This window comes from Beta vulgaris, chromosome 9 (genome assembly GCF_026745355.1).
Source record: "Beta vulgaris subsp. vulgaris cultivar EL10 chromosome 9, EL10.2, whole genome shotgun sequence".
Classification (NCBI taxonomy): domain Eukaryota; kingdom Viridiplantae; phylum Streptophyta; class Magnoliopsida; order Caryophyllales; family Amaranthaceae; genus Beta; species Beta vulgaris.
In genome coordinates this window covers 28,260,319-28,285,383 of record NC_079210.1, presented here as the reverse complement: position 1 = coordinate 28,285,383, position 25,065 = coordinate 28,260,319, and the positions used below count along the sequence as shown (strand labels likewise).

Here is a 25,065-nt window from a genome sequence, read left to right as displayed (position 1 = left end):
ATCTCTTTAAGCCCTTCAAAATTAAGGTGACCATATCTCATATGCCACTTCCAAGAAGGATCTTCAACGCACGCCTTTAAACACATTGGACCAATTGTTTGTACATTAATCAAGAACATTCTATTCTTCGTCATAGAAACAATAGTTATTAGATTAGAGTTTCTATCACGAAGCCATAACTTGTGTCCCTCCATCATAATTTGCATCCATTGACTTCTAAGAGCTGACCCACACTTAAGATATTACTTCTTAAGTTTGGAATGTTGTAAACATCTGGAATTAATTTATGACTTGAATCTTATAATTCAATCATAATCGTACCTTTTTCCCTCAATTTTTACTTTTGAGCTATCGCCAAAAGTCACGTTGCCTAACACACTTGTGTCTAGATCAACAAATTTATTCTTGTCTCCTGTCATGTGGTTACTCGCTCCATTGTCAAGATACCACGTTAAATTATCATCCCTCTTATCTTCTATTTTATAAGCTAACAGCATAGTTGATTCTTCTGTATCATCCTTATTTTCAATAAGATTTGTTTCTTCTTGCACCTTTTTTGAATAGCATTCCCATGCAAAGTGGCCACATTTGTTACAATTGTAACATTGAATATTAGTGTTGTAGCCTAAAAATCAAGGGCTACTAAAATGAGATGTGGCATTCGCTTAGGCAAAGAAAAGTACAAAGGCCTGCAGGTTCTTTGGGCTAAAGTACACTTTTCTGAGGAAAAGGTGTACTAAAAAGCTCTCCTGTGGCCCTAAAATTGTACTTAGGCCCAATACAAGTGAAGCCTGATTCAGCTAAAGGGTAAATTGTATTGACAAATCAGCATTTGCCACGTGTCACCATATTATTGCTTAGCCAATCAGATGCTCCCAAATTAGGGTGACATCAAGGCACAACAGTCATTCCAAACAGTATAAATAGTCATTGAAATCAGGGGAAAGGTACGTTTTCAGGGCATAGTACTGTTACTCTGTCATAAATTCTTCTCTCTCTCTTCTACTTTCTCTCTCTAAAAGTTCCTTTACATCCCTGATATCTGACTTAAGCATCGGAGGGGGAAATACCACCCAAACCTCCAGGGTGGGTCCCTTTTTTGCAGGTTGCTGGTCAGGAGTTTGCTTCGGGATTTGAACCAGTCATTGTTGCACAAGTCTCCAGTTCTTAGAACCCATCTTTGGGAGTTGTGATATAAATTGCTAGTTTTACACTACATAACATTTGGCGCCGTCTGTGGGGAGACGCAACAATGACAGATTGTCACTCATCAAACATGGCGAGGAACAAAAGTTTCAGGGTTCAAGTAGAAGATACTGTAGATGACGAGAGGTCACCCCGAGGACGGGACAGGCATCATGCTGCCGTTCATATTGAGGGAAGGACAGTGACCCCTGTTATCTAGGAAAATCTTGATCGTCCAGTGACAGCTGGTCACTTAGAGAATGTCATAAATGACTTCCAGAGCAGGATGGCCGCTGTCATGGAAGAGCAGATTAAGAACAATATGTTGTTCTTTCAGATAAGTCCAGGAGGAGAGGCAGCAGAGCCGCTCATAAGGAGGTCTCAAGAGGGTCGTCAGGGGACTAGCCGGCCACCTCAGCCATAGTTGTCCAGGCCGCCTTCCAAGGGAAAGAAGCCAGCTATTAGTGACTCAAGGAGGAAGATGGACTGGAAGCTGGTAGTCCGTCCAGGAGACAATATTCCCCCTACCGGCCACAAAATGGAGACGGATGCTAGGGAGTATCTGGAAGCCAAGAGAGCGGCAGCTCAGCAGCGTTCAGCCTCTGGCTCCACCCCATATATGAAGGATCCGTCCTTAAGGCTCCCGTCCAGAACAGTGGTGCGAAGCCGTGGTCCATCCGCCTTCCAGCCTAGGCAAGAGAAAACAGTTCTGCAGCCAATGGTGTATAGGCGTCAGGCCTTAGCTAACACCTCTTCTAATCCGGTACTAAAGGAGTACCGCCGGGAGCACATACCCATTGAGGGTCAGGTTGGGGCACTCTAGATATATTGGCCAACTCCTTTCTCGGTCAGAATTATGGAGTCCCCTCCTTTCCCAAAGGTTAAGCTCCCGACGATCGAGCCTTTCGATGGAACAACAAATCCAGATGATCATTTGTCAGCCTACAAGCACCAGATGTACGTCCAAGGAGTTGACGACGCTACATGGTGTAAGAATTTTTCAGCCACATTGATGGGAGTGGCGCAGAAGTGGTTCAACAATTTATCTCCTAACTCAGTGAACAATTTCACTGAGCTTATTATCTTGTTTACCAGCCATTTTGTGGCAAACCGTCAAGAGCAGAAGACAAGCATGAAATTTGAGTGTGATGGTGGGAAAGTTGGGTCTTTGTATGGAGACCAGCAGGCGGCTAAAGAATGCTATCTTACTACTTTGAGACCATCATCATGAAAAGAGAAATCAGAGCGGCCAAAGGCCATGGAGGATGAGCCGGCCGAAAAGGTGAAAGGCCATATAAGTGAGTTGAAGCATGAGGTAAAGAAGGCTCAGGCAAAGCCCCTCCAAGAGGGCAAGCCGTCCATGCTCTTACCTAGCAAGAAAAGGAGATGTTTGTCTATTAAAGAAGAAAAATAAGCATCTGAAGAAGTAATGGCTATCATGAGCTTGGGACAGAACGTCCAGAGCTAGTGGATCGGAGAGCCCAATGGAAATCTTTTTAAATCCAGAGCGTCCGGAGAGGACATTGAAGATTGGATCCGTCCTATGTTCTGAAACCAAGGACGTCTTAGTTGCCTCGACATGATACCTTGAGAAAGTGTAATCTTTTCTTAGTACCTCACAATGAAAAAAGTAGAAATGTATACATGTACCTTGGCTCTCCGTCAAGCAAAATTCATATAATACAGCTCTACTTCTCTCCTATGACTGTCCCTCTGTTTGATTTTGTTTGCTTGATTTAGTTAAAAATGCATACTATCGTTCAAGCTGACTAATAAAACAGAGCAGCAAGTAAAAACACCTTCTATTAGGAGATCGGCTAACATGTTATCATCCTTATAAGGACAAGTACATGGAATCGGCCTACACCTTGTTTACTTAAAGAGTAAACATCTCCTAAACAAGGTCGGCTGGAATTAGGACGCCTTAGTAAAGGTATCCTACTTTCCGTCCAAAGCCATACTTCGAAATAACAACCTTAGTAAAGGAACAAGTTATTTCACAATTTAACAAAGATGGACGGGTTACAATAACCTTCATAAAATGTCTAAGTTATTAAGCAAATTATGGTCTTTCTCCTTCTTGTAACAAAGAAAGGTCACTAAGATCTCTTCGTCCAAGAAGGGGGGCATATAGGGACCTAATTTATTGCAAATAACTAAATCTTTGTCCAATGACGAATAATAGCCAAAATTCAGGCCGAGCAAGTTATTAACTTAACAGTTCTTAAACTCACAAGGTTTCAACTTAGGCATCTGGTAAACGTCTTGATATATTCGGCCAAAAAGAGCCATTGGATCATATGAAGTGTGTTAGGACGAATTGCTTTCATACTTGGGCATAAATATTTGATCATGGTCGGCAGCTTTGGTAGCGTCCGTAACAAGTTTTTTGTTCTCTTTCCTCCGGTCTTCGGCAATAAAGTTGCGAGCAAAGAGCTGTCAAAGGAAAGACGAAAATTGTTAGGACGAATGCAAAATTGAAAAAATATATCCAAGTATAGAATTCAAAACGTCCAAAGAAAAAGTTACCTCAGCAGCCAGTTAAGACATGTAGCCAACATGCCCTGATGAGGCTCCCCTCAAACCCTTGATGTGATACCCCTTGCCTTTTTAGGGGGTGGGGCATCGCTGGTAGTGGCCGGTCTTTTCTTGACGGCCGCCTTCTCCGCCAACACTTTGGACGTTGGGGCATTTTTCTGAAAAAAGTAAGTAAAAATGTTAGTCAAAAGCAATTAAAGGGAAAAGAGAAAGGAAGATGTCCAACACTAGCTCTAGACGTTTTGCTCTTCAAAGAAGGAGCTCGTCTAGAAGTTCATTCAGGACGTTCTGCTCCACAAAAGAAGCAGCTCGTCCAGAGTCAATTCAGGACATTTTACTCTTCAAAGAAGGAGCTCGTCCAGAAGTTCATTCAGGACGTTTTGCTCTTCGAAGAAGGAGCTCGTCCAGAAGTTCATTCAGGACGTTTGGCTCCACAAAAGAAGTACCTCGTCCAGAGTCAATTCAAGACGTTTTGCTCTTCGAAGAAGGAGCTCGTCCAGAAGTTCATTGAGGACGTTCTGCTCCACAAAAGAAAGAGCTCGTCCAGAGCCAATTCAGGACGTTTTGCTCTTCAAAGAAGGAGCTCGTCCAGAAGTTTATTCAGGACGTTTTGCTCTTCAAAGAAGGAGCTCGTCCAGAAGTTTATTCAGGACGTTTTGCTCTTCGAAGAAGGAGCTCGTCCAGAAGTTAAATCAGGACGTTCTGCTCCACAAAGAAGGAGCTCGTCCAGAGTCAATTCAGGACGTTCTGCTCTTCAAAGAAGGAGCTCGTCCAGAGTCAATTCAGGACGTTTTGCTCTTCAAAGAAGGAGCTCGTCCAGAAGTTCATTCAGGACGTTTTGCTCTTCGAAGAAGGAGCTCGTCCAGAAATTCATTCAGGACGTTATGCTCCACAAAAGAAGTACCTCGTCCAGAGTCAATTCAGGACGTTTTGCTCTTCGAAGAAGGAGCTCGTCCAGAAGTTCATTCAGGACGTTCTGCTCCACAAAGAAGGAGCTCGTCCAGAGCCAAATCAGGACGTTTTGCTCTTCAAAGAAGGGACTCGTCCAGAAGTTCATTCAGGACGTTTTCCTCTTCAAAGAAGGAGCTCGTCCAGAAGTTCATTCAGGACGTTCTGCTCCACAAAGAAGGAGCTCGTCCAGAGCCAATTCAGGACGTTTTGCTCTTCAAAGAAGGGACTCGTCCAGAAGTTCATTCAGGACGTTTTCCTCTTCAAAGAAGGAGCTCGTCCAGAAGTTCATTCAGGACGTTTTGCTCTTCAAAGAAGGAGCTCGTCCAGAAATAAAATCAGGACGTTTGGCTCCACAAAGAATGAGCTCGTCCAGAGTCAATTCAGGACGTTTTGCTCTTCGAAGAAGGAGCTCGTCCAGAAGTTCATTCAGGACGTTCTGCTCCAAAAAAGAAGGAGCTCGTCCAGAGTCAGTTCAGGACATTTTGCTCTTCAAAGAAGGAGCTCGTCCAGAAGTTCATTCAGGACGTTCTGCTCCAAAGAAGAAGGAGCTCGTCCAGAAGTTAAATCAGGACGTTCTGCTCCACAAAGAAGGAGCTCGTCCAGAAGTTCATTCGGGACATTTTGCTCTTCGAAGAAGGAGCTCGTCCAGAAGTTCATTCAGGACGTTTTGCTCTTCAAAAAAGGAGCTCGTCCAGAAGTTCATTCAGGACGTTTTGCTCTTCAAAGAAGGAGCTCGTCCAGAAGTTCATTCAGGACGTTTTGCTCTTCAAAGAACGACCTCGTCTAGAGTCAATTCAGGACGTTCTGCTCCACAAAGAAGGAGCTCGTCCAGAGTCAATTCAGGACGTTCTTCTCTTCAAAGAAGGAGCTCGTCCAGAGTCAATTCAGGACGTTTTGCTCTTCAAACAAGGAGCTCGTCCAGAAGTTCATTCGGGACGTTTTGCTCTTCGAAGAAGGAGCTCGTCCAGAAGTTAAATTAGGACGTTCTGCTCCACAAAGAAGGAGCTCGTCCAGAGCCAATTCAGGACGTTTTGCTCTTCAAAGAAGGGACTCGTCCAGAAGTTCATTCAGGACGTTTTGCTCTTCAAAAAAGGAGCTCGTCCAGAAGTTCATTCAGGACGTTTTGCTCTTCAAAGAAGGAGCTCGTCCAGAAGTTAAATCAGGACGTTCTGCTCCACAAAGAAGGTGCTCGTCCAGAGTCAATTCAGGACGTTTTGCTCTTCAAAGAAGGAGCTCGTCCAGAAGTTCATTCAGGACGTTTTGCTCTTCAAAGAAGGAGCTCGTCCAGAAGTTCATTCATGACGTTTTGCTCTTTAAAGAAGGGACTCGTCCAGCAAAAAAAAAAAAAAAAAAAAAAAAAAAAAAAAAAAAAAAGAGTAGGGCAGTTCCAGGTCGGTTAAAAGAGGAAATCAACTGTCTTAGCGCCTAAATGGTAACTTCCTCTTTTAAGGGGCAAATGTTGTAGCCTAAAAATCAAGGGCTACTAAAATGAGATGTGGCATTCGCTTAGGCAAAGAAAAGTACAAAGGCCTGCAGGTTCTTTGGGCTAAAGTACACTTTTCTGAGGAAAAGGTGTACTAAAAAGCTCTCCTGTGGCCCTAAAATTGTACTTAGGCCCAATACAAGTGAAGCCTGATTCAGCTAAAGGGTAAATTGTATTGACAAATCAGCATTTGCCACGTGTCACCATATTATTGCTTAGCCAATCAGATGCTCCCAAATTAGGGTGACATCAAGGCACAACAGTCATTCCAAACAGTATAAATAGTCATTGAAATCAGGGGAAAGGTACGTTTTCAGGGCATAGTACTGTTACTCTGTCATAAATTCTTCTCTCTCTCTCTCTACTTTCTCTCTCTAAAAGTTCCTTTACATCCCTGATATCTGACTTAAGCATCGGAGGGGGAAATACCACCCAAACCTCCAGGGTGGGTCCCTTTTTTGCAGGTTGCTGGTCAGGAGTTTGCTTCGGGATTTGAACCAGTCATTGTTGCACAAGTCTCCAGTTCTTAGAACCCATCTTTGGGAGTTGTGATATAAATTGCTAGTTTTACACTACATAACAATTAGCCTTATCAAAACTTCTCTGGTATTGATTCATTCCTCTACCACGTCCACGACCTCTGGTAGAGGTTTCACCTCTATAATAATTTTGGGAGTTTCGATCACCACCCCCTCTTTCTTGACCACGACCATTACCACGACCACGACCTCGTTGGCCGCCTCTACCACGTGATTGATAATGTTGCTTATCACGTGTAAATCCTTTCTTGCTAAAGGATTTCCTGGCTTGCAGCACCTGCTCATCTTCCTTCTTTCCTTTCTTAACCATTCGCTGTTCATGGGCTCGAAGTGACCCATTCAATTCATCGATTGTCATTGAATCCGAGTCCTTATTTGACTCTTCGATAGCAACCACTACATGGTTGAAATCAGAATTGAGCGAACGCAATATTTTTTCTACTACTCGAGAATCTTCCTTCATTTGATTCATAATGTTTAGAACTTTTGTGAAATAATCTGAGATGGATTCTTTCTCCATCATCTCAAGTTTTTCAAACTCTCCTCTTAGAGTTTGAAGTCGAACCTTCTTTACTCGACTTACACCTTCAAAGGAATTTTGAAGGGTATACCATGCTTCTTTTGAACTTGTTGCATTAGCAACTTTTTCAAACATGTCATCATCCAAACCTTGATGGATGATTGTAAGTGCATTCTGATCCTTTATCCTCTCATTATCCAAAGCTTCTTTCTCTGTTTGGTTTAACTTTGTTTCATCTTCCGGTGTGTATAACCTTTCTCAACAATCTCCCAAACACCTTGGGCTCCAAGAATTGTTCTCATACGTAGAGACCACTTATCATAATTTTCTTTTGTAAGTTTGGGATATTGGAAAGCTACAACATTAGTTTTTGACGCCATAATATAAACACTAGCTCTGATACCACTTTGTTGGAAGCGTGATGGACACACACAATATTTTGATAGAATAATATATAGAAAAGAAGACAAAATGCACTAAATAATAACTCTTGTATTTCTTATATATGTCTTACAAAAAGAATTACATAATGCATTTATATAAGGGTATTGTAAACTAATTAACGAATGTTACTCCTTATTCTTCTCTCGTCATTCTAACATATTAATGACATTCCTTGGTTTTCTCCCTATCAAGCATTGTATTGTCAAGTTTAATTGCTAATTTTAACAATTTGTATTGTTTTTAGTTTATCAAGCATTATTATAACATAATATAATCAATTCTATCATAATATCATGTTTCAGCAGTTACATAATGAATTCGTAAAATATATTTCCTCTATTTTTAAGTGCAACACTTTGACTTTTTGCACTATTCACACACCTCATTTCCAACTTTAGCAAACTCTCCATGATTTAGTGACCAGTGACCACCACATTGAAATTATATTAGAGATGAGAGAGGGGAAAGAATAAGAAAAAACAAGACTATAATATTCATTCAATCCAATTAAATTAAAGTAGAATACAAGCTTATAAAGACTAACACAATAACAAAATGACTGACACAACGGGAGCATTACTAAGAAAGTGGAAACATGACCATCATCCACTAAATAATCTCAACTGAACATCTATACAAATATATTAAAAGGCGTGCATAAATAAGAAACGGTGCCACGTGACGCTCTCCATAGGGAGTTTTAGTTCATGTATTCCATGTACAATAAAAAAATTAAGAAATTGCATAGTATAGGATTTGATCTCGAGACCTCAAGTACATATACTAAAATTCTAACCACTAGACTAAGTTGTATTTAGTGTTATTATCATAAAGTATTATATTAATAAATGAAATTTTTTCTTACCCAGAGCATAACCCGGGCCTACTAACTAGTTTATTACTAAACCATAGCAAAGACAAATAACAAACTTTGAAATACTTAATTATCCAACATACCCCCTTAATTTAAAGTTTGTTCTTAAATTTTATGGAGCACCTCTCTCCATTAATATGTGGAGTACTTTTCAAATTTTGTGATGCACTTCTCATTACTTACCTCTTTTGTTGATTCACATTATCATCAACATCATATTTAAATTGATTGATGCACATTATCAACAACCTGCATTCGACGGTGCACTTCTCTCCAGACGGCACTTAGTGAAGCACTTCTCTTCACCATAATACTCATAATCATCATAACCACTCTTGCCATGATGGTTTACCCTTCCATGTTTTTTTAACTCTTATAATGGAAGATGGTTGAGCTTACTTCCTATTCTCTCTTTCTTTAGAATTTAACCTTGGCTCTCATACTATGTTGAAATTATAATAGAGATGAGAGAGGGGAATGAATAAGAAAAAACAAGATATAATCTTCATTCAATCCAATTAAATTGCAGTACAATACAAGCTTATATAGACTAACACAATAACAAAATGATTGATATAATGGGAGCATTACTAAGGAAGTGCAAACATGATCATCATCCACCAAATAATCTCAACTAGACATTTATTACTAAACCATAGGAAAGTCAAATAAAAAACTTAGAAATACTTAATTATCCAACACACACCATAAAACGGCGTAGCCGAATTTATACTACTATTACGATTTCAGCAACTAGCATAAATTGTTAAATGGAAATTCTCAATGGCAACCTCCTAGTATTGACCTTTTTCCATGGTACACTTTCAATTTTTGTTCTCAATGGTACCCTACTAGTATTGACTTTCCCTAGTGATGTTAATCAAATCATCTTCTTCTTCTTTGTAATCTACCATTAATGGTGTCTAAGCTATGCTTATTCATAGCAGCTTCCAAATATAAGCTTAAAAAGGAAGAAGGGAACAGAGGAGGTAAGAGTAGATGTTCACCGAAAGCTTTCTGATTGAACATCACATAAAAGAAGAGACATCGAACACTTAATTTGGAAGATATATTAACACACTCCACATAATTAGGTGGAGAAGCGAATTTCTCCAAGTCCTTTGCATGTAAGCCTTTTCGCATACACAGATCCAAGAGCAACTATCTCATTTCAGCAAACAAAACGTAGAGAAAAAAAGCACCATGAAGGATATATTTGATGAAACACAAATTCTCATATACGGCCGGCCACACCAATAATTTCACGTGTGGCCGGCCCATATATAAACCCACGTGAGAATTCACGCTTCTTCCCCGCGAGTCTCTTTATTTCTTCTTATCAGTTGTCATAATTCATCCAACCTCTCTCTCTCTCATGGTTAGTAGTGAAAACAACAAGATACAAGAACCTAAAAATTTATGAAACCTTGATCTCATATTAGCAGCCAACAAGTTTTACAAAGATTGAAGAGTAAACATCCAACCAATATCCCACAACTTTCTCTCTCTCATCACTCACCAGCGACAAATTGGGTCGTTGATGGTGGGTGTGCCATTCTCTTATGCCGGTGAGTCCTGCGATTTCAGACCTCGGCATCTCTCTCATTAGATTGCGGTGGTGTATCTTCTTGCGATGATCAACAAATTTATGAGAACAGAGGGATGAGGGAGTGGGGGGATTTTGGGGGTTTGAAATAGGAGTAGTGAGAGGTTTGTAATGATGGATTAAACCAATTGTGGGGCACAAATTGTTGAGAGTAGAGGGAAGCTATCTTTCTAGATTTGAAAAAATATGAGTAAACAAAAGTAACCTCATCTTGTTTACATAAGTAACCTCATTTTGTTTATAAGAGTAACCTATTTTATCGTTACGCTTAACCAAAAAATATTATATAAGTAATCTTATGTAATTTTTGGAATAACTTTGTTTAGTTTTTTGGAGTAACCTATTTTCATCTTTTAATTATATGAGTAACCTAGTTTAATTTTATGAATAACCTCATTTATTTCTATTAGTAACCTCATTTATTAATACCAGTAACGTTATTTATTCATACCAATATCTCAATTATTTACACAATTAACCCTCATTTACTAATAAGAGTAATTTCATTTGTTCATAAGAGTAGCCTTATTTAATCCTATGATCACGCTATCTAATCATACGAGTAATCTCCATTTATTCATATGAGTAACCCGGTAATTTCATACGAGTAACCTCATTGGTTCGTAAGAGTAACCTCACTTAATCAAACTACAACCCTATTTAATCATATGTGTAATTTCATTTATTCATACCACTAACCTCATTTATTCATATTAGTAACCTCATTTATTTATATAACTAACTTCAATAAATCATACGAGCAACCTCCTTTAATCATAGGAGTAACCTCAAAGGTTCACAAAAGTAACCACATTTATTCAAATGAGTAACTTCATTCATACATAAAAGTAAACTGATTAGTAATCTCATTTATCAAAAAGAGTAACCTCATTTGTTCACAAAAGCAACCTCGTTTGTTCATATGAGTATCCTCATTAGTTCACAATATTAACCTTTTTTAATCCTACAATGACCCTATTTGATCAGGTAACCCCAATTATTCACTCAAGTAACTCATTTTCTTCATATGAGTAATTTCATTCGTTCATAAAAGTAAACTAATTAGTATTCACAACAAGAACCCGCGCTTTTAGCGTCTGACTTTACCGTCCGGCCCAAACAGACGCAAATTAGCGTCCGTTTTTGTAAAATTAGTGTCCGTCTTTAGACGGACGCTAATTAGCATCCGTTTTTCTAGAATTAGCGTCCGACTTTTGATCGGACGCTAATTACCGTACGTTGTACAAGTTTACCGTCTAACTTGACGGAAGGTATTCAATGGTCATCAACAAAAATCACGACCCACCTTATTTCCAACCCTATCTCTAACTTCTTATCTATTTTTTTCTCTCTCACCATTCTGCTTATGTTTTCGTCGGCGGCATTCCTTACGATCTCACTGAAGGCGATCTTCTTGCTGTCTTTGCTCAGTACGAAATTATTAGCTTTCATTTGTTGCAATTTTTTTCGTTAATTTATTTGTTTCGTCAAATTTTCAATTCGTTTAGTAATTTTTTTTTTATTGAATTCTTTGAAGATATGGCGATCTTTTTTGGGTTTTTTATGTGGGTTGTTTCAGATCTAGTTTTTTTTTTTGTTAATTTCTCAATTCTCCTTCAAAACCCCATATTTATCCTCTCTTTTTTTCGATTTTTTTTTTTGATATTTATGTGGGTTAGTGATATGGGTTGGTGGGAAGATTTGGTTTTGAGATTTGGCGGTAGTGTTCGGAATTCTTACTCCCACAAACTCACAACCCCAAAACCAAGTTCCCATCTTCCATAAAAACCCACCTCTCATATCCTCTTACATTTCCTTCATTTTCTCTCCATATCCAAACAATCCCCGGAAATCGAAATGGGTTGTTTATAACATCAATGGGAACTTATAATGTGCAGGAAATAGTGGAAGAAAATGAACCAGAAGAGAGGTTGCTCAATAGGTTTAGGAGAGAAGTTCTAAGAGCTAATAGTATTCAAGAATCTAAGAGAAGGAGATGGTTTAAAAATCCTCATGATAAGAAGAAACGTAAGTCTCGTGAGGCTGCCAAGAAGAATCGTAAAAGGTTTTTCCTATTGATTTCTTGGAATTTTTACTCTTTTGCTCTAAGATTTTGTTATTTTGATCTGATTGTATTTGATTGAAGTTGCAAAGTTGTGGGATTATAATATGTCATTTGTCTTGCCTTTTTAGATTGTTAGGATTTGTTTGTTGTTGTGAAGTTTGGTTTTGTGTTGTTTAGTTAGGGTAGAATATGTTGCTGGGAATCCTCAAAGACCCCGGAAAAAGAAATGTACTTTTTGGTAGAAATATGAGGATTTTATTAGCAAAGGATGCACTTATAAACCTTGAATGAGGAATGAAGAGAAAAATTGAAGGGGTTTTACTTAGGTGAAGTGTGGTTTTTCTAAGTTTAATGGTGGAAAATTAAGAACTTCCAGATATATATATGAAGAGAAAGATTGGAGGGGTTTTGCTTGGGGCAAAGGCGAAGTGTCGTTGTGCTAAGTTTTATGGTGAAAATTTTAAGTTTTGCCAGACTTGAAATGGTGATTAGAAAGTTTGCAGCAAAATTGGAAAAGATTTGTGAAATGTAGAAAAAATGAGGGTTTTTATGTTTGGATTCAAGAATGGATTTAGGTGGTGGAAGCTATTGGGTCCTATGATGATATATCAAAATGTGTATAGTGAGGTATGCGAGTCAGGTTAGTTTTTATGTTTGCTTAAATAAGCTTGACGAGCAACATGATGATGTATATGGTTATGCAAAGTCCTGGAAGTATGACCTTATGACCTAGGAAAATTTTGTGATGGAAAATTCAGGGTTTAGCTGCACCTTTTTATTTCCGCTTTGTATTCACTATCTATCACCATTAGGCTATCAATTGCTACTAGTACGAACTTAAGTAAAATTGCACCTATATAAGGTACCAGTACCACCCCAAGTATTCAGCATGTTCCTTTGCTTTCGCTAGCTGCTGCTTTTGTACCCCCGTTCGAACACTTATTTTTCCCCACTTTCTAGATGTCATCGCTCTTCTGTCTGTGGGTTCAAAATATGGTTTTGTTCCAGTAGCAGAACTCAAAGGACGCAATGATTTCTATGCGGATCTTCTCAGGTATAAATGTTTTGATATCCTTGACATTGAACGTCATAGTCCGAGCCAATGTCAACCGCACCACCACTAGTGTCTGTCGATCGAGTACCTTCCACTTAGCCTCTTCAATGTCAGCTGGCTTTGTAGACAAAGGTTGATACAGATTCTTTTGATATAAGATGTATTCTATTTACATCTTCCAATATCCAAAATCTGTTCCATCAAACTTCTCAATTCTGATCTTTGCATCCTCCATTGTTAATTATTCTAGATCTAGACAATAAAGCAACATAGCTCTTGATACCACTTGTAAGTTCTATTGAATATCAATTTAGAAATAATAGCAAACAATAGTAGAACAATAAATAACAATGCAAGAAAGAACACACAAGAATTTAACGTGGAAACCCACTGGGAGAAAAACCACGAATATGTACTAGGAATCGTTGAATATTCAAAAAAGATTACAAAAGCGCTCAAGAACTCTCTCTATAGCTTTCTCTCTCTCTAATTTGTGAATAATGATGAATAATCCAATTAATGACGAATTAGGGCATCTATTTATACTCCTTCGAGAAAACGCGTTTTAGAATCAAAACCGCACAAAACGATACCCCACCCGATCGGGCACTTAAAGCCTATCGTCAAAGTTGTCTCGGGCCCGACCGGGCGAACATTGCCCGCGTCGTAGTTTGTTGTTCCGCCCAGTCGGGCGAGATGGCCGGATGCCATCGGGCGATGCACAAAACAACCTGCCTAGAATTCGTTGCGGGCCCGATCGGGCTCCCTTGCCCGACCCGATCAGGCGAAACCTCAATCTTTGTAAAACAGTCATAACTTTCTCGTTTCTCAGCAGAATTGGGCATATGACCTATCGTTGGAAAGCTCTTGGAATAAGCTATCACCTCCAATTTGAATCACATCAAAACCATTTATAGATTGAGAGATATGTGCATTCAAAGTCATCCTTATGTCCCAAATGACGTTTTCCCTCTACGCAACCTCATCTCCACACCCATACACCTCCATGAGCTCCATATGATGCCATATACCCAAAAGTTCATACTTTGAAAGCTAGGCCAGAAGATATGATGCTGTTGTTGACAATTTGTGGAGCATAATTGGTTAGAGATGATCGCATTTAAGGTTGGGCACCCTGCCATCAGAGAAGTTCATCCACACCGGGTAGAGAAAATTAGCTGTGTGGATATGCCTTAATTCCAGATTTGATGTTTTCCAACAGAAGTAAAAGGGAATTTGCTTGCCACCATAGCGTACCATTATCAAAAATATATGTATAATCAAAATATATTTAATCATTTTGGTATTAGAGACGAATCAGTCTCTCTCGAGAACTAACGGCCTTAGAATAGAATTATCTTAGTTTTAGTCATTAGATTTTGAAGTACTTTTATTCTCTCAAAATTAGTTATCGACATTTTGATTACTTTACACAATTTACATTCAAAACGAGAACTAACGCCTTAGAATAGAACTATCTTATTTTTAGTCATTAGATTGCGAAGTACTTTTACTCTCTCACAATTAGTTATTGACATTTTGATTACTTTACACAATTTACATTCAGAATTCAATATAAGTTGCAACTATTTTCCATCCATTCTTCAGGTTCGTAATTCTTCTTCTTTTAAAATTAATCCTTACTTGTTTATCATAAATTCTTGTTTACGTTTGATTAAATTACTTTCAACTATGTGTTAGTAGCTCCATAGTAGCCTTCTAGGGCTGAGTAGGAAAGCCATGTCTATGCAATTAATTGATTTTGAAAATTGTTTAAATTAGCCATTTAATTGGTCAAGTTGATTCTAAAAGATTAGGCTTTTCAAAGGTTTAATTTGTATAATTAGATAACCTTGACAATATGATAAGTACAAAATAAGGACAAAACTAAGGAAGCTATTAATATGTTTGAATGAGAGAAATAGTAGGAATAACATATATTTATTAGTTTACAGAAGCATTACATCACACATTATGTAATTCATTTTGAGATACACATTTGAGGGATTATAAGTGATATTGTTAAGTGCAGATTTGTTTCCTCTCTGTCATAGTGTGAGAAATATATTTCTGTGTTCACCACGCTTCTAACAAAGTAGTATAAGAGTCAGTTTATAAAATATGACAGCAAAAAGTAATGTCGTAATTTTTCAATATCCTAGACTTATAAAAAAAAATTATGATAGATGGTCTCTTTCCATGTGAACAATTCTTAGTCTCCGAGTTTATATAAGACTAAACGGAGAAAGAAGCTTTGGAAAGCGAGTGCTCTTACGATCATCAAGCATGTGAAACTCTTCAAAATTCTATTGAAGGAGTAAGTAGATTAAAGAATCTATCTCGGATTATTTTACAAGAGCTTTATATGTTGTGAATCAAATGAAGAGGCTAAGTGAGGCAATGCATGATTCTTGCTTAGTTGAAAATATACTACGTTCTCTTTAACTCCGACTTCAAGTCAGTTTATAAAATATGACAGCAAAAAGTAATGTCGTAGTTTTTCAATATCCTAGACTTATAAAAAAAAATTATGATAGATGGTCTCTTTCCATGTGAACAATTCTTAGTCTCCCGAGTTTATATAAGACTAAACGGAGAAAGAAGCTTTGGAAAGCGAGTGCTCTTACGATCATCAAGCATGTGAAACTCTTCAAAATTCTATTGAAGGAGTAAGTAGATTAAAGAATCTATCTCGGATTATTTTACAAGAGCTTTATATGTTGTGAATCAAATGAAGAGGCTAAGTGCGGCAATGCATGATTCTTGCTTAGTTGAAAATATACTACGTTCTCTTTAACTCCGACTTCAACCACGTAATGGTTCGTGGTTGCTATCAAAGAGTCAAATAAGGATTCGGATTTCAGGACAATTGATGAATTAGATGGGCCTCTTCTAGCCCGTGAACAAATAATACTTAAAGGGGAAAAAGGAAGACGAGCACCAAGCATTGCAAGCTAAACTTTCTTTTAATAATAAGGGAAATACACGTGATGAACAAAAATATCAATCACGAGGTAGAGGCAGCAAGCGCTCATTCATATAAGACATGTATAATTACTTGTCGCAATGGATATGGTCTAGTAAGAAGGATAAATGTCCAAAACTCTCATAAGTTATTTATAGAGGTAAAACTTTTATCAAGAGATCATGAATGAGGTAGAAGAATATTTTTTGCCAAATGTTGTCCTTTAATGAGGTCACTTTGTTAATTGTAGCCCTTTCATTTTAATCTCTTCAATTGCAGCTTGAAGTAAACCAAACACTTTTAAGTTGCAGCGCAAATCCAACCTATTTCCTCGCCTTTTAGGCTGCAACTTAAAAGTGTTTGGTTTATTTGAAGCTGTAATTAAAGAGCTTAAACTGAAAGGATTGCAATTAACAAAGTGGCCACTTGAAATGACTGCATTTGGCAAAAAAATCAAGAAATAATAACAAATGCTAAAATTGAGTGTTACAATTGTTGTAAATATGGCCACTTTCATTGTAATGTCATGAAAAAATAGTGCGGGAAGAAACAAATCAGATTGAAAATAAGACAGATATACAAGAAGCAACCATCTTGATAGCTCTCAAAGTAGAAAACAAGAGGAGATGACAATTGTGCATGGCATCTCAACAATGGAGCAAACAACCATATGAGAGGAGACAAGCAAAGTTGTTGATCTAGATACACGTGTAACCGGTAATGCGACTTTGGTGATCGCTCAAAAGTACATATTGTAGGAAAAGGTATCATTGTGATCATCGAATTAAGAGAATTTCAGTCACAAGTTAATTCCGATATTTTATTGAGAAGTAACATCCAGATTCGTAGACAGCTTCTCGAGGTCAATGATTGTAAGGTTATCATGGAGGGACAAAAGTTGTTGCTTTATGATAGAAGCTCTAACATTATAGCAATAGTGTCTACAACATAAAATAGTTAGTTCTCGATAAATCTACAAACTATTGGACCAATATGTTTGGAGACTTGTGTTGAGGATCTCTTTTGGAAGTGGCATATGAGATTTGGGCACCTCAGTTTTGAAGGACTCACCCTATATTAAACATCCTAATTAACTTTGCGAAGCATGTTTGGCAAGCTAACATTCACGAAAGCCCTTTCCAAACCAATCTATCTCGGGAGCTATAAAGCCACTTGAACTAGTGCATTCATGCGGAATAGTGGACCTATCACAACCATAGAAAAAGATCGCGGATGCGATCGCCATTGCGGTAACGGTCGCATTATATAGAAATGGCTTGTATCGAATGTATGGAACTGATCGCGGCTTGTATCGGATATATGAAACCGATCGCGGCTAACGCGGCGTGAATTTTTTGAAAGAATGTGACACATCAAGAAGCATGGAGTGAATGGAAGCCAAGTCTATCACATTTTCGAGTATTTGGATCTATTACTTATGGAGAGGTTCTTCATAAAGTATGGTCCAAACTTAATCGAAATGAAAAATTACTATTCATCATATATGATGAACAATCTAAAAGTTATTAATTTTTTAATCCAAAACCAGCTAGTCAGTGTTGGAAGAAATGTAGAGTTTGATGAAGAGGCAATATGAGATTTGAGTACAAAAGAGGAAGAATCTTATAACTTTCTTCCTTATTTTGACCGCGAAGAAAATTCCCTAGTTAACCATATGTTGGAGACTCCTTCAGCGCGTGCTCCTCACACATCATCAAGCTTATTATTGACCTTATTAAACTCGAGTGGAGATTCAACTGGTTCTAGTAAAGGACCCCAGAAGGATTGAAGTGTTTATGACCTTCATGAAGATCTTATAGTGTTAGAAAGGTTAGAAGATAACCTTCCTTGATTTTGCTTATTCATTGATATTAAACCAATGAATTTTGGTGAAACAAAGAAACAAAAAGGAATAGACTATAAGTAATGAATGAAGAAAGTTATGCTATCCAAAAGAATGAAAAATGAGAATTGACAACATTGCCAAAAGGAAAAAAAGGCGCTAGGAGTTAATTGGGTATCAAAATCAAGAAGAATGTCAAGGGAAAGAATGCCAAGGGTGAAGTAGAGAGATATAAGGCAAGGCTTGTTGTAAGGTTTACAAGCAAAAGCAAGGATTCAATTATGATTTCTCTACTTGCTTGACTAGAGACACTAAGGTTGCTATTTTCAGCACAATTTGAGTGGAAGATTCATGAACTGGATGTCAAGTCAGTTATTCTAAATGGATTACTAGAAGAAGAGATGTATATTGAGGAATCAAACAGTTATGTTGTCAAAGGACATGATATAAAGAACTTAGATTGATTAAAGCAAGCACCACTATCCGGCTCAATAAGTATTTGCAAGACAATGGATTTTCAAGGTGCATTCATGAGTATGCACTTTAAGTGAAAAAGAAAAAGATTAATGTTTTTTATGTTTGCATCTACGTGGATGATCTATATTCACATAAAGTAGTATTAAAAAGTCTGAAGATTTCAAGAAAAGAATGGCACATGAGTTTGAGAAGACAAATATGAGACTCATGTCCTACTATCTGGGAATTACTGAAGTTATACAAAGTGATGATGAATTATTCAGTGAGAACTCCAATGAAATTCTTCTGTACTTAAGGCACATTAGATCACGGGTTATTTTATCTTCATTGCCACACTATCCACATGTGAATCACAATATATTGCATCAAATTCATGTCTGTGTGCTACAGTTCAGTAAGAATTTCCAGCCAAATCAAGTCACCAGATATATTGAAGTATCAATCCTTAGCAAAAGGATCAAATACAACCCACAATTCTTTCGAGAGGACTGTGGAACTCTCCCAATGAGTGACTCACTTTTTACAATATTTTTCGATACCTCACACACTGACTCACTTTCCTATTTATAGTATCTATCAGGGCCCCCCCACTAACAAACTCCAGCTCTAACTACCTCCACTACTAACAAACTTGCTGAGTCATTACATTATTTAATTACACTATTCAGCTTTTCCTTTACTCACTTAATTTCTCCTTTTCCTCCTCCTAGCATAAGTGAATCTGATAGGTGGCCTGGTATTAATGACAGTTATTGCACTGGTCATTCCATATGGTTAAGGAGATTATTGAAAAAACCCTGAGCTGTCACAAACAAAACCCACTGCGATCATGACTGATAACAAGTGAGCTCTTGTTTGGCAAAAATCCTGATTTTCATTACCGAAGCAAACATATTGATTCAAGATTTCATTTTATTCGACAACGCATCGAACAAAGAGAAGTTAAATTGAAGTTCATAAAGTCGTTGACATCTTTACAAACTAAACATATTGAAACAAGATTTCATTTTATTTGACCAATAGTAATGATTCAATTATTTGTACTATATAAGATTTACATATGATGGTTAAAATATTAGTAATGATTAGATTATTTACATACAAGATCGTGTCGGAGTTGGATGTTCGAATTTTTAGTCGGATCGGATTCGGATTCGGATTCGGATTCGGAGTTGAATTTAAAATCCCACTTCTTCTAGGGTCAGGGTCGGATTATGCATGATCCGGTCCAAGTCCGACCCGTTGCCATCCCTAATCAAATGATATATGATTTTCCAACTTGGTGACATGAATAAAAATTTAGCAATAGCACGATGGAAGACCAAAGATGGATCATAGACTTGAAGATGTTAAGTTGAAACTTTCAAGCATTAACTCAGCATTGTTCATTACCCTAGATATAATAGCTCAGTAGAGTAGACCGATACATTTTATAATGAGTCATACAACGAACCCTATATCGTGATTAGTTTATCATTTTGAGACCCACTCGCTCAACTTCTTAATCTACAAGATGCATTTCCATCATAAGGCCTTTAAACCATTTCAGTGAAAACCATGCTGCTATTTTGTAAATTAAAGTTTATGTAAAATTTCTATCCAACAATTATAGCACAAAGTACTATCTGTAATTAACTGGCCTAGGGGGGAGGAGCACTTTTGGTAATGCAAATTAATATGTTATGGTTTAGCTTGAGAGTGTCATTTAGTTTAATTGGGAGAGTGTCATTCCTGTCGAAAGAATGGCTAGGTTGTATTCGGTGATATAATCATCTATTCGATCATATCATCCTTTGTATTTCTTTAATCATCTTTCTCACTTCCATAATCTCTATTTTCTGGCATTAATCTACTGTTTATGATCTACCATTTGCTGGTTCATTACACTATCATACTATCAGATCTTTACAGAAAACGCAAATCAACATTAGATGGATGAGAGAGTGTCTCAGAGAACCAAGTTACCTGGACAAGTGGAATTGCAGCCAAACGTGCAGCTACATCACCAGATGACTTCTCGCACTCCCTCCAGAGCAGATTATGAGCAGGCATATCTCCGTAACTACTTGTAGCAGTATCAATAAAAACCACAACAATCAACATAGGAATAGAACAACAGAGGGAGATAGAGACATTTAAATATTTAATCATCATGTCCCAATGACATGTGAAGCTTGAAGAGCATTAGATACCTGAAGCCAAGTTCTGATAATCGTTGAGAACACCAAGCAAAGTGTCGACTCTCGTCATCAGCAACATGAGCAAAATCAGTGAAAAATCCCTCTCCAAGAATTTCCTGGTAAGGAGAAAAGCGGACAACAGTATCCCAAGCCAAATCAATGGCATTTAACTCCACATGAGCTAGGTTATGAAGCATATACGCATTGAGAGGCAACCCAGAGTCCTTTGGAGATGGTATATCCTTAGGAGGTACCTTCAATTGATAGGATAGGCATTACTAACTGATTATATAGCAGGTAAAGCTGGAAAATACAGTCATTTATAACAATGAGCTGAAGAATCCAGTGCAATGAAACGCCCACCACTCATAATTTTGTGAAAATCAAAGGAGCAAAAATAATACAATAAAATTGATCAAAGTCTTATATACTCCGCATGAAAGCCATAGGCATTATTGTTTTGGAATATCCTCAAATAGACAAATAGTCACTTCCTCAAAAGCATTTACACTAAAAGTGAAGTGAAAAATATCCCAACCTTAGTCCTGAAAGGCATTATCATCTCTAACTCTTCTCAGTATTTGATTTGAGTCAAATCATGAGGGTGTAAACAGAAAGAGACACATAGGTGTACGGCATGAATGATGTTAGAACCATAAAACAAGTTGTTGTTGCAGTCCTCATTACAGAAACAATTGTGAGGATACAGAGGTGGGCATCTTGTGGATATCATCTTGAGGTTCAGAATGAATTGTCTAGTTGTATCCCCTCAAATATAAGTCAGATATGGTAAATTAATTCGATTTTGTGCTCTCATCAAAACTCAATTTGAGTGTGACATAAAATCCTTTCAATTTGACATGAGGAGCGTATTTGACAACTCCCCATGTCATTCTGTCATTCTGTCATAAGTCTCAGGGAATGATTATAGGTTTCCTTGTCCCAAAAAATCCTCTCAATATAGATATCATCTAATGGATACCATTAATGATATCTATTTTTCACTCAAGCTTTCACCTTATTCTTTGAATTTTGAGGGAGTGAGTATATATATATATATATATAGAAGTGAGTTCATACTTCATATTACATGAGAAGTGAGAATGAATTTTAAGCGCGATAACTCTTATGAATAAGGGGTGTAGCTCTAATGAAAAAGTGATGTAACTCCAAAAAAAAAAAGAATATTAGAAAAAAAATATTCAAAAAAAATTTTTTTTTTGGGCTTAAATTTTTTAAAGGGAGTATGACTCTAATAAACAAGTGTTCTAACTCTAATCCAATCGTGTGGTTGAGATTCATTCTCATTTCTCATGTAAGGAGCATTCTCATGTGATCTCGCCCCTATATATATATATATACTCCCTTTGTTTCAAAATACTTGACACATTTTTTTGGGCGCGCTTGCCGACGCATAACTTTAACTATTAATATCTCTTATTCCCTAAATGTAAAAATTATGAGAAGTTAATACTGTGAAAGCATATATCAAGACAGATCTAACAAGATCCCACGAGAATTTATTTTTTTATATGTACAAATTACAAAACACGGCCAAAAGAGAGTGTGTGAATAGTGCAAAAGTCGATCAATGTTATCTATTTTGAAATGGAGATAGTATATATTATATTATATTTATGTATATTTTCTTATTTGTATAGATATCCTTAGTTGTATCTACTTGCCAATTCCTATTGTGTTCAGAGTGTTACATTCACTATTTATAGAGGAATATAAACTCTCCCTAATCAGGGATTCACTCATAGTGTAGTGTTTAACAACAAAATGCTACAAACATAATCCAAGAAATTGAATACTCCTTCCGTCTACATATAAACGTCATGTTGGACCTCTTGGGTCAAACTTATATTTTCTCTGCTCCAAAAAGAATGCGACACTTGCATTCTTTGAGTGAAACTTATAAACTTTGACCACGAACCCTCACCAGTCACCACTATACAACAAAATAGTCATGTTGGATCTTGTTAAATTCATCTAGATATATAGTTTAAATTTCTTTTTTTAATCATTTTTATTAAGATGTACTTCCTTAATTTCACAAAAAGTGCATCACTTTCCTTATCTGAAATAATCACAAAAAGGCAACCAAACTCAAAAAGGTAAAAAGAGTTAATATTATTACAAATATGCTACTAAAAAGCAAGAGAGTGCCGGTACATTTTTGTTTCATCATTTAAATTACCTTACTTTATTATGCTACTAACTTTCTCTTTCCACATTACTTGATATTCTCGCTCATTCCATTATTCTTGAAACACTTACTATTTAAGAACATTTCAAAATAAGTGAAACATACCTTAAATAGAAAAAAGGGACAAAATGGCAAGAGTATGTCTCTCCTCCCTTTGATAATGTAAAGGGCATTTATGACTTTTTAGCTTTTGAAGGTGATGTTTATTAATCTTGTTCCCAATTTCTATATTTAACTTATTATGGCACGGAGGAAGTACGAATTATCAACGTAGTTCAGTGGAGACCATGAACACTCAAGGGTTGTATTCTTTGTAAAACGAAGAAAATATGTCTTTGACCATAAATTCTCATCAATATACAAATGATAGTATTATGACTAGCTCTTATCATATTCATCCCAATGTTTAATTTCAATAAATTAACGTTTGATTATTTCAACAATTACATACTTACAGTCAAAGTGGTGCATTGGAGACAATGAAAAAAGCAAACACGGGATTTATTTGTCAATGGGTAGAATAACAGATCAACAGTTCTATACTTCTATCACCAGTGCGCTATCTTCACAACCTACTCAGTCTCTATTTTAAGCAATATAAAAATAAAAAATAAAAAATAAAAAGTTAAGGAGAAAGAAAAGTACCAGATGGGGCTTACTCGGGCGGGCGGGGCGAGAAGGCGGGTCAAAAAGCCCAATAGGCAGCTTCTCGGAGCTCCATTTAGAAAAAGCAAAGTGGGAAAGCTGGGATTTTGCGAGGGGGTCACTGGTGGAGAGGACCAAAGCACCAAGTTCAGCTAAAGATGAACCAGGCCCACTTGGAATTTGGACTTCGTCACGCTTCAATGGAAGTTCTGGGCCTTGTGGGCCCCAGCCCCGGTTCGGGTTTACTGGGCTTTCTCTCCATAGCTGCAGGCCTGACCATTGTTGATGATGATGATGATGGTAAGAAGTAGAGGTCGAAGAAGATGTAAATGATTTGAGTTTAAATTTGAATTTGGGGAGGATAAAATGTAGGCACCTGATTTTGGTGGAGCAAAGCATGATACGAATGTAGAGACAATTAAGCAGGTCCGGGTGCAGTCGGTCTAGGAGATGCTGAGAGTCTACAACTCGACAAACGAATTTTGCAAATTTATGTGATATTTTCGTAAAATAAGCCAAATCTAAATTTAATATTTCCTCCATTTCTAAATAACTGTAATAGAGAGAAGTGACACACAGATCAAGGAACGTAGAGAAAGAAAATTGGGGACCAGACCACAATTAAAAAAGATATTAGACAACTTAATTAAATAAAACACCTACACTAATACCCAATAAAATTTATATACCACTAATCACTGACACCACCACCACCGACCACCGACACCACCACCGACCACTGATCCGAACGATCCGATCCGATTATCCGTTGATCCGATCTGAATTTTCGGATATCCGATCCATTTTTTAATTTTCGGATTTTTCGGATCGGATATCCGAAAAAATTATCGGATTTTCGGATTCGGATCGAATTTTTGGATATGTAGGATATCCGAAAACCCGAATTTTAACTTTTGTAAAAAATTTCAAAGTGGGCTGCACAAATAGGCTAGCCCAGTAGATAATATACTGTAAAAAATTTAACTCTTGTTTCATTTTCTGTTACATCTCACGCAAAACCCTAGTTCTCTACTTCTCTCACGCCTCAAGACACGCAGTGTAGCAGCCTCGCAAGTCGCAATCACGGTTGCCGGTGCCGGTGCCGGAGCAACTGAAATAGAACGGACGACGGGGAAGTTACCATATTCTTCCAAGTCTGGGGTAAGTTCTCCTCTCTCTCTGTCCATTTTTTGTGCGTTAATAATATTCGCCCAAATTTGGGATTTTTTGTTTTTTACGTTAAATTATTCGTCCAACTCTCCATGTTCGACTGTTTGTATGCCAGATTTCCAGATTTGGTGTGAAATAACTTGTTATCCTTCCATAGGTATGAAATAGTGAAATACAATGCTAATATAGTTTGAGCTTCAGAGTTTTTTTAATATGTTAATGTCTAGTTGTCTACTGTTAATCTGCTATGGGTATGCTAAATTGCGTTATTTCACGGCTTATAAGCAAGCAGGTGGCAGTGTTGTGTATGTTTG

General features: G+C 37.4%; 1 protein-coding gene across 3 annotated transcripts in view; it reads right to left on the bottom strand.

The window, feature by feature from the left end:
* LOC104907173 (hypothetical protein) overlaps nt 1-24,058 on the bottom strand; it is a 29,881-nt gene extending 5,823 nt beyond the window's left edge. The window contains exons 1-3 of one of the 3 annotated variants that reach the window (XM_010696065.4): nt 23,582-24,058; nt 20,737-20,978; nt 20,510-20,606 (exon numbers count right to left, since the gene is read on the bottom strand). In XM_010696065.4, the coding sequence (XP_010694367.2) occupies nt 20,510-20,606; nt 20,737-20,978; nt 23,582-23,980 (738 nt within the window). In that variant the 5' untranslated portion in view covers nt 23,981-24,058. Of the gene's footprint in view, nt 1-20,509; nt 20,610-20,736; nt 21,028-23,581 lie in introns of all 3 variants that reach the window. The other 2 variants (XM_019252550.3, XM_010696061.4) reach the window with 2 other exon arrangements.
* Between the last annotated feature and the right edge of the window lie 1,007 nt (nt 24,059-25,065).